The 10,735-nt window shown below is 42.5% G+C and overlaps 1 protein-coding gene across 2 annotated transcripts; it reads right to left on the bottom strand.

Annotated features, from left to right (window-relative positions):
* Nucleotides 1-50: 50 nt before the first annotated feature.
* Nucleotides 51-10,728, bottom strand: tesc (tescalcin). 2 transcript variants are annotated; one of them, XM_014159989.2, is made up of 8 exons: nt 10,461-10,728; nt 7,520-7,589; nt 4,269-4,349; nt 3,593-3,732; nt 3,028-3,089; nt 1,607-1,714; nt 1,343-1,390; nt 51-940 (listed from the first exon to the last, which is right to left on the bottom strand). In XM_014159989.2, exons 1-8 carry the CDS (start codon nt 10,522-10,524, stop codon nt 851-853), a joined length of 663 nt encoding a protein of 220 aa, XP_014015464.1. In that variant the 5' UTR covers nt 10,525-10,728; the 3' UTR covers nt 51-850.
* Between the last annotated feature and the right edge of the window lie 7 nt (nt 10,729-10,735).

Here is a 10,735-nt window from a genome sequence, read left to right as displayed (position 1 = left end):
ACTGCGTAAAGTGCTTCTGTATTCACAAGAAGATGCACGCAAAACACAAATAATGTTGCCATTTTTCATCACAATTTTATTATTTTGAATTAATAGAAAATGTATATAAATTACTGTCAAGGCTATTACAACTTCTTTGGGCATAAGGCACAATATCCATTTAATGTATTAGAAATTGAATTTAAACAAAGTAGTACATTTAAGTGGTTATTCTTTGGTTTTAGAGGGTAGGAAGGTGAATCTTACAATTTACAGAGAGTGCTGTAAGTCTCCCTACCAAGGCCATAGCAGAGGACAGTGTCCAGTGTTTCAATTGGAAATGTACAGACATAATAAAGCTCGGTGAAGTAGATAAATGAGTCCCAAGTGTATTCTCTAGCCCTGTTGGAATGCACTGTGCCCCGTGTCTCAGGCTCTGAATGTGAGCCAGAATAAAAGTGACCCTGGATGCCATTGCCAACTCTGATCCTCAGAAGTGATCCACATAACAGGTCATGTGAACATCTAGGCACTCAAAATGTCAGTACTGTAAACATAACATTGACATGAGGGGGGCGGTATGAAGGGAGGAGGGGGGTATGAAGGCTGAGGGGGGTATATGTAGGCAATATTGTGCATTTACATGTCATGTATCACAATGTATTATTCTGATAATAATTTCCCATGAATAATTAAAAGTATGAAAACAGTGCATATTAATAGTATTTAAATATTAGTGCATATGAAAGGTATTTAATTACACTTTAGTGCGTATGAAAAGTATTTGGCTTCATTACAGAGGAAGACGGGAGAGATTAATTCTACAAAAAACAGCCGTACCATAATGATGTCTCTTAAAGGAGACCGAGGCTCATTTCGATTTTCCACATCGCAAGTTTGCAGTGTCCATGTTTAAGAAGCGAACATGCATCCTCGTCTCAATATCTAAGGTGTTTAGAATCTGAGGGAAGAAAAGGTAGTGGAATATAAGCCTGATATGGCAGTATACAATATACAGTATGTAAAGTATACAGTACAGTATATAAATAAACAGTATATAAAGTAAAGAGTATAAAGTATACAGTATATCAAGAAAACAGTATAAAGTATATAAAGTATACAGTATATAAAGTAAACAGTATAACGTATATAAAGTAAACAGTATATAAAATAAACAGCATAAAGTATATCAAGTATACAGTATTTAAAGTATACTGTATATAAAGTATACCAAAATATAAAGACACCAAATGTCACTGTTTTAATAGCTTGTGTTTTGCATAACTCATAGTGAAATGGCATTTCCTTTTTTTTATGTAACAGCCAATTTGAATATCTTGTGCAATACACAGTAACACCATACCTGTAGAAAATTTTCAAAAGTGATTCCTTCATAGAATTCATCAGGTTCCTGAAAAACAAAGTACCCAATTCAAGCAATAAGGCATGATGACCTGTTCTTACGCACGACACAAAACAGTACACAGTAGAGCAGTACTTTGCACTTCAAAATAAGGTGTGGTTCACTGTAATGAATCGTGCTATCGGCATATCTTACTCATATACCTACTTCATAAACTATTTGATCAGTAGTACAATAAAGCAGTGTTAGTGATAACCTCGTTACCATTTTGCCCCTTGTAGTGCTTGCCACTTCCAGCATGGCAGCGTCTGCGATGGCCTTGGCGGTCTCCTGCCCGATAGTGCCAGCCTTAGATAGGAGCTCCTCCACCACCTACATAGAAAACAGCACAACGGTCCATAAAACATTTATTCATTTATTGTGTTATCTTGAATTTCTGATGTACACGCAATTCAGCTTTAAAGCTGCCATGTATATTGGAATAAACTCAATTTATACTAAAATGGTCAATGATAAACCGTCCATCATAAAAGTGTCACAGGGATAGTGCTGACAGGATCAGAATTGCATTTTAGATCCTAATGTAAAAGATTACTATGTGGACAGGGGGACCTGATGCTACATCAGCACTACTTCTCTGAGACACTTTGGGGGGAATTCCGACCCAAGATAAACACACCCGTAAATGGAAAGTCCCTTTTATGCACTTTTCTCTCTATGAGTATACTGACCTTGAACTTAAGCATGAGAATAGCATGCTATTCACCCTGCTGTTTGTTTGAGGTGGAGATCAAAGAAATGAAGGTTTGGCTGTGGTGTCTACAGATACACCGTATTCTGACCTTGACTTAATTCCCACCTTAACATGTGATGAAACTGTGAATAAGGTCGAGCAACCTGTCGGTTCCAAGTGGAACAACATTAACTTTATTTTTTCTGATAGAAATAACACCATTCTCCATGCACTGTAATTTACAGATTGATAAGCACTATTGATAAGAGCTAGGTAAATGAGAAAGCCGTAACGACAGGACCATTGTCATCACAGTTCCATGATTATTAGGGTAGATTTATAGGACTACTGTTCAACCCCTATTGTACACTGTTCTCACCTTCCAATATGTAATGGATTGAACAATTGAATATGGTAACTTTCAGGATGAATCAAACAACTGTATTTTTTTATTTTATTCATAAATACTTTCCTAACCCTAAATAATATACAAGATCAGAGTATTTTTAAATCTACCAATTGGTTCTGAAACAGCGATGAATATGCATATATTTAGATGGCTTTCATTAATTGATCCCTAATATTCTGAACCCTTCTCTCCATAAATTCTAATGAGTCTGTCAAGAAAATTCAAATTATAGATAGGCCTACAATAAATTCAAAGGGATGGCTTCAGATACATTTACTGAAAAACATATTGAATGAAAACTCTACGAGAAAATCTGTTGGCCAGCAAGTGGGAGGGTTTTCAGAGGTTGAATGAAATTAATTCAGTGCGCCAAGGGAACCATGCCTGCAAAGCCTGTTACGCACCTGCACAAGGTGAATACCAACTACTGAGAAGTGTGTAGGAAAGGCGTACATTTCCCAAGTCTGAATCGGGCCCTTTGTGAATACAGGCCCTGGGCCTGGAGGACTATGGTGAGGAGAGAGAAGTAAAGGGAGGTGTTACCCGTCTGTACTCCTCCAGGTTGATGGTGCCGTCGCTGTCTGTGTCATGCATGTTGAATAGAACTGAAGAGACAAAAAGAGGAACAAGCTAAACAGTATGTTTTTTACAGAATATTTTCTCCCCAAAGATAGTGTAACTTAAGGGTCTCTTACTATTATTGTTCAGGGGAAGGATATGACTCTAATGGCCTATTCCACATGTAGGAGGAAGTAATGAATGATTCAAAAAAAATGTGTCTCTCTGAGATTCAGCCATGAGTATGAGGATCAAGACAGACTGGCTGGTCCACTTTAGGCCCTATTTAGATTCTAGACAAGAGTATGATTACTGAACTGAAACTTTGTTAGAATTCTATATATGCTTGAAGAATAGCCCTTAGAATAGCAACTCAGAATAAGTTGTTTTTCTTCTATTATAAATCTGGGTGTTGACTTAGTATCAAACCCATGTTGCCTGCATGACTCAAGACCACATTAGCTCACTGAGTTAAAGCCTAGGCATTAGCCCAGGGTACTAACACAAGTCTTAGACAATCTTACTTTACTCATCACCAAACCAAACTCACATCGTAGTTTCTCCCTCCTCAGGTTCTCCCTCTCCTCCTCTGTTAGGCCCATGGCTGCTGGGCGGAAGTGAGTCATCACCATAAGGAACTCCTCAAAGCCAATCTCCTGGACTGTACCCGTCTCATTCTGATGGAGGTTTCTGTATCAGGTATATAGAGGAGGCATTTAGCTGGTTAAACCAGGCTCACCAGTGAGGGCAGGGTTCAGTTTGGTTCAACCAAACAAATAGAGAGGCATAGAGTTACAGTTACATGGCAATTCACTGACTGCCATGTGCTGAACATGCTTCACGACTAAAGCCTTTACAGCATCACTGATTACTTCATGAACAAAACTGTTGTCTATGTGTAATAACTTGGTTATAACAGTCAATGGCAGTAAATATGTATAGCATGAGTGATTTCAATATTTTCAAATATTTATTTAATTTCATATATGTTTTACCCCTTTTTCTCCCCAATTTCGTGGTATCCAATTGGTAGTTACAGTCTTGTCTCATCACTGCAACTCCCGTACGGACTCGGGAGAGGCGAAAGTCGAGAGCCGTGCGTCCTCCGAAACACAACCCTACCAAGCCGCACTGTTTCTTGACACAATGCCCACTTAACCTGGAAGCCAGCCACCACCAATGTGTCGGAGGATATTTTCAATATTACACTTTGGCTATATACTCACCTTTTATCAAAGAATGCATTAATAATTTGAGCCCGGATTGGATTGTTATCTAGAGCAGGGATGCTGGCCAAATCCTCTCGACTGCAGAAGAAACATGATATGACAATACATTAGTAACAAGTCAACAACAAAACAGAAAACATGATATGACAATACGTTAGTAACAAGTCAACAACACAACAGAAAACATGATATGACAATATGCTCGTAACAAGTCAACAACACAACAGAAAACATGATATAATAGTTATTTACCTCTATTAATCAAAGTTAAAGGGCGTCTTTTTTCTAAAGGTCAAGGTTATTGTTCTATCAATACATATTATTTAAATTCAGTACAGTATAGAATATCAAAATAAATACTTGTACACTCCCTCTTTCTTTTTAAAGGGAAGGCATGTGCAATCTATCACTATGTCACTATGCAAGGCAACCTGCCAATGATGAGTGATTGTGTGTGTGTGTGTACCTATGTCTGTGTGTGGCCATAACTTAAATACCCACAATGCAACACATTCAAAAGGACTTAGCAGGCACTATTTTGGGCCTAGATTCAATCAGATCGTGTGTTAACCGGCGATAGCCGACACCCACATAGCTGATGTTTTGGAGGTGTCGGAAGTGGGACTGCTGAGCAGCTGCTCTTGTTCATTGTCACGAAACCACACTCATCCCACTAATATTAGTTCAGAAGGAGGAAGTGTGGGCGATATAGAAATAATGACACTCACATTTCAAATAATGAAACAAAATGATGAGGATTTCTATCGGCCTAATCGAGGTGTAGATTACATCTCACATTCAAGTGTTGAAACTTGTAAACAAGGCTGCATGAGATTTCTCATAATGCGACTCCGTGCAGGCAGGTGAATATTTATAAAGGTGGGAGCACATGCATTGTCAAGGTCTCCATTCTTACTGTTCAACTTAAGTTTACCACTTATCAAATAGAAGTTTCTTTTGCATCTCATGTTCGCTTTAGGTATAATGCCAGGAGCTGCTTGTGGATTTGACAGCTCTAACACAGTTTCACCTCCGACACTGCCAAAACAACCGCCATGTGGATGTCGGCTAAAGCGGACCTGATTGAATAGTACCCTTAGTTTAGGTAAATAATACTCAACGTGTTTCAATGAAGAGGGGTGTGTTATGAATACATGGATATGGGTAACAGACAATGATGGACTGACTATATGTTGGTGTTGGTGGACTGTATGAGGGCGTTGGTGGATTGAATGAGGGCGTTGGTGGACTGTATGAGGGCCTTGGTGGATTGAATGAGGGCGTTGGTGGACTGTATGAGGGCGTTGGTGGATTGTATGAGGGCGTTGGTGGACTGAATGAGGGCGTTGGTGGACTGTATGAAGGCGTTGGTGGACTGTATGAGGGCGTTGGTGGACTGTATGAGGGCGTTGGTGGACTGTATGAAGGCGTTGGTGGACTGTATGAGGGCGTTGGTGGACTGTATGAAGGCGTTGGTGGACTGTATGAGGGCGTTGGTGGATTGTATGAGGGCGTTGGTGGACTGTATGAGGGCGTTGGTGGACTGTATGAGGGCGTTGGTGGACTGAATGAGGGCGTTGGTGGACTGTATGAGGGCGTTGGTGGACTGTATGAGGGCGTTGGTGGATTGAATGAGGGCGTTGGTGGACTGTATGAGGGCGTTGGTGGATTGAATGAGGGCGTTGGTGGACTGTATGAGGGCGTTGGTGGATTGTATGAAGGCGTTGGTGGACTGAATGAGGGCATTGGTGGACTGAATGAAGGCGTTGGTGGACTGTATGAGGGCGTTGGTAGACTGTATGAGGCGTTGGTGGACTGTATGAGGGCGTTGGTGGACTGTATGAGGGCGTTGGTGGATTGTATGAGGGCGTTGGTGGACTGAATGAGGGCGTTGGTGGACTGTATGAGGGCGTTGGTGGACTGTATGAGGGCGTTGGTGGACTGTATGAGGGCGTTGGTGGACTGAATGAGGGCGTTGGTGGACTGTATGAGGGCGTTGGTGGACTGTATGAGGGCGTTGGTGGATTGAATGAGGGCGTTGGTGGACTGTATGAGGGCGTTGGTGGATTGAATGAGGGCGTTGGTGGACTGTATGAGGGCGTTGGTGGATTGAATGAGGGCGTTGGTGGACTGTATGAGGGCGTTGGTGGACTGTATGAGGGCGTTGGTGGACTGTATGAGGGCGTTGGTGGACTGTATGAGGGTGTTGGTGGATTGTATGAGGGCGTTGGTGGACTGTATGAGGGCGTTGGTGGACTGTATTAGGGCGTTGGTGGATTGTATGAAGGCGTTGGTGGATTGTATGAGGGCGTTGGTGGACTGTATTAGGGCGTTGGTGGACTGTATGAGGGTGTTGGTAGATTGTATGAAGGCGTTGGTGGATTGTATGAGGGTGTTGGTGGACTGTATTAGGGCGTTGGTGGATTGTATGAGGGCGTTGGTGGACTGTATGAGGGCGTTGGTGGACTGTATGAGGGCGTTGGTGGACTGTATGAGGGCGTTGGTGGACTGAATGAAGGCGTTGGTGGACTGTATGAGGGCGTTGGTGGATTGTATGAGGGCGTTGGTAGACTGTATGAGGGCGTTGGTGGATTGAATGAGGGCGTTGGTGGACTGAATGAGGGCGTTGGTGGACTGTATGAGGGCGTTGGTGGACTGTATGAAGGCGTTGGTGGATTGTATGAGGGCGTTGGTAGACTGTATGAGGGCGTTGGTAGACTGTATGAGGGCGTTGGTGGACTGTATGAGGGCGTTGGTGGACTGTATGAGGGCGTTGGTGGACTGTATGAGGGCGTTGGTAGACTGTATGAGGGCGTTGGTGGACTGTATGAGGGCGTTGGTAGACTGTATGAGGGCGTTGGTAGACTGTATGAGGGCGTTGGTAGACTGTATGAGGGCGTTGGTGGACTGTATGAGGGCGTTGGTAGACTGTATGAGGGCGTTGGTAGACTGTATGAGGGCGTTGGTAGACTGTATGAGGGCGTTGGTAGACTGTATGAGGGCGTTGGTGGATTGTATGAAGGCGTTGGTGGATTGTATGAGGGCGTTGGTGGACTGAATGAGGGCGTTGGTAGACTGTATGAGGGCGTTGGTGGACTGTATGAGGGCGTTGGTAGACTGTATGAAGGCGTTGGTGGATTGTATGAAGGCGTTGGTGGATTGTATGAAGGCGTTGGTGGATTGTATGAAGGCGTTGGTGGATTGTATGAAGGCGTTGGTGGACTGTATGAAGGCGTTGGTGACAATACCTTAGTGTCTCCTGATTGTTACTCAGCTGTCTGAATCTCTTGTTGATGTTGCCAATCTGCTCCAGGGAAACTGAAAGAAACCAATCGCAGTAGTTCAGAGCAGATTAGCATGAGAAATGTATCAGTAGTGAGCCACTTGAGACTTTTAAAGTACTAATAACTTGAGAGTATTCTATTTCCAGATCCACCACCCTCTTTACAATGCTTTTCATTTTCATTCAAGCTTTCCTTCTGGATTCTATCTGTTGTGAAATGCATGTAAATGAACTGTAGCAAAAAATAAGGTGCAAACAGGTACAGAACGAACTGTGACAACAATGGGCCTACGCCACAATCAGCCTGATGATAAAAACACAATCAGCCTGATGGAAAAACAAACACACTGGTGTGATTATATTTGCATTCAAAGGGAACGTTGAATTATTGACTTATGTGTGGGCTAATGTCTTCACATGAGCATTTGAATGTTATGGTTGCTAGATACAGTTATAGAACCACAGTTTGTGATATTTGGAAGAGGTATTTAGCCGACAATAGTGTTTATTTTAAAGGAGGAACTTGCTTCTCCTCTCAGTGCCTGTTAAGAGCACATACTCAAATGGATATTTACAGGAGCAACAACTACTGTAGGTGAATATGCTTCAGTAACAACAGAACAACAGGCTACACAAACTAGACTTGCACAGGCAGGTGTACAGATTAATCTAGGTGGCGGTGCATTCATTGTGAAGATCTCCATTCTCACTTTACACACATGGTAATACATTTAAGTTGGAATTTTATTAGAAACGGTCCATGATCAATCAGAGTAATATTATCAGTCTTTATTGAACTCTCTCACCGCTCTCTTCTGAAAATCAGTCATCCCGTTTATGAAAGCAGCCAGCTGATAAGATTAACAGATCAATGTTCCAAACACCTAGCTACTGCTTCAAACCTGTACTTCATCCACGTGTTATACACTGAGGGGAAGCAAACCTGTACTTCATCCACGTGTTATACACTGAGGGGAAGCAAACCTGCACTTCATCCACGTGTTATACACTGAGGGGAAGCAAACCTGTACTTCATCCACGTGTTATACACTGAGGGGAAGCAAACCTGTACTTCATCCACGTGTTATACACTGAGGGGAAGCAAACCAGCACTTCATCCACGTGTTATACACTGAGGGGAAGCAAACCTGTACTTCATCCACGTGTTATACACTGAGGGGAAGCAAACCTGCACTTCATCCACGTGTTATACACTGAGGGGAAGCAAACCTGCACTTCATCCACGTGTTATACACTGAGGGGAAGCAAACCTGCACTTCATCCACGTGTTATACACTGAGGGGAAGCAAACCTGTACTTCATCCACGTGTTATACACTGAGGGGAAGCAAACCTGCACTTCATCCACGTGTTATACACTGAGGGGAAGCAACACTTTTCACTTCCAAAAATACTGTGATATTTGTTTGACTGTCAATTCATTTTTAGATATATAATTGACAGTGTAATACTGAAATTACAAATGATAATTTTCTTCTTTTCACTATAAAGTAAAAAATCTGACTATAGAGTAAGCTGTAGACTCAACATATTAATCTTGCATGGAACCATATTGGCAAGTTGCATGACATTCTATACATCTGGTTTCAATAAACAGTGGTCCCTCTGTCCTTACCTACCACCCTCTAATCAGATTTTCAATGGAATGACAGAAGGACAATCCAACTATTGTCTATTCATGTGAAAACAGCTGGAATACAGCATCTTATTCTGTGCTTTTCAGAAGACTGACCACAAAGTAATGTCTAGTTTGAAATATGAAATGATGAGGCACTTCTAGATTTGCTACACTGCCCCGGTCAACTGTAAGTGCTGTTATTGTGAAGTGGATACATCTAGGAACAACAACGGCTCAGCCGCGAAGTTGTAGGCCACACAAGCTCACAGAACGGGATCGCCAGGTGCTGAAGCGCATAGCACGTACAAATCGTCTGTCCTAGGTTGCAACACTCACTACTGGGATCCAAACTGCCTCTGGAAGCAACTTCAGCACAATAACTGTTTGTCGGGAGCTTCATGCAATGATTTTACTTTTGCCTAGCAGCCTAAGATCACCATGCCCAAAGCCAAGCATCGGCTGGAGTGGTGTAAAGCTCACCGCCATTGGACTCTGGAGCAGTGGAAACGTGTTCCCTGGAGTGATGAATCACGCTTCACCATCTGGCAATCCAATAGACTAATCTAGGTTTTGCACATGCCAGGAAAACGCTACCTGCACCAATGCATAGTGCCAACTGTAAAGTTTGGTGGAGGAGAAATAATGATCTTGGGCTGTTTTTCATGGTTCGGGCCAGGTCAATTAGTTCCAGTGAAAGGGAATCTTAACGCTACAGCATACAAAGACATTCTAGACAATCATGTGGTTTCAACTTTGCGGCAACAGTTTGGGGAAAACTTTCCTGTTTCTGCATGACAATGCCTCCATGCACAATGCGAGGTCCACACAGAAATAGTTTTTCGAGATCGGTGAGGAAGAACTTTACTGGCCTGCACAGAGCCCTGACCTCAACCCCATCGAACACCTTTGGGATGAATTGGAACGCCAACTGCGAGCCAGGCTTAATGACCCAACATCAGTCCCGACCTCACTAATGCTCTTGTGGCTAAATGGAAGCAAGTCCCTGCAGCAATGTTCCAACATCTAGTGGAAAGCCTTCCCAGAAGAGTGGAGGCTGTTATAGCAGTAAAGGGGTTACCAATTCCAAATTAATGCCCATGATTTTGGAATATGTTCAGTGAGCAGGTGTCCACATACTTTTGGTCATGTAGAGTATTTTTCCCTTCATCGAAGTTTAGGCTATTTATTGATAAATAATGAGTTACTTTGTATATGATTATAATCAAATAGAACGTGAAATATAACTGTTGTTTGAGTAGGCTACTTACATCCAGTTCGATCAGCCAGGTCTTGGAACTCATGTTCAGTGCCCGCAGATTGTGAGGCTCCCATTGCGATTATTCTCAAAAGAGCGTCAATTGCGCATTGAAGTTCTTTCAGGAGCGCACTATGATCTTAACCGCAGGTAAAACTACTTGAGTTGTACTGTCCTCACTAGTACCAAGAAGCTCTTCCCTCTGCTTTCATAAGCAAGTTAGTAACATACACTCTTTATTATGGTCCATTGGGAGAGACGCTGTGCTGACTTCCCCAAGGTCCTAAA

This window comes from Salmo salar, chromosome ssa20, assembly GCF_905237065.1.
Source record: "Salmo salar chromosome ssa20, Ssal_v3.1, whole genome shotgun sequence".
In the NCBI taxonomy this organism is placed as follows: domain Eukaryota; kingdom Metazoa; phylum Chordata; class Actinopteri; order Salmoniformes; family Salmonidae; genus Salmo; species Salmo salar.
The sequence above is the reverse complement of the archived record's forward strand: the minus strand, read 5'-3'. Positions and strand labels throughout refer to the sequence as shown.

What these genes read in the sequence shown, in the direction of transcription:
- tesc (XM_014159989.2), bottom strand. Translation starts at nt 10,524, where the DNA reads ATGGGAGCCTCACAATCTGCGGGCACTGAACATGAGTTCCAAGACCTG. An exon ending in AATGCATTCTTTGATAAAAG is followed by an intron (nt 3,733 to 4,268) that starts GTGAGTATATAG and finishes TACCTGATACAG; the next exon opens with AAACCTCCATCAGAATGAGA. An exon ending in GAGGAGGGAGAAACTACGAT is followed by an intron (nt 3,090 to 3,592) that starts GTGAGTTTGGTT and finishes TTGTCTCTTCAG; the next exon opens with TTCTATTCAACATGCATGAC.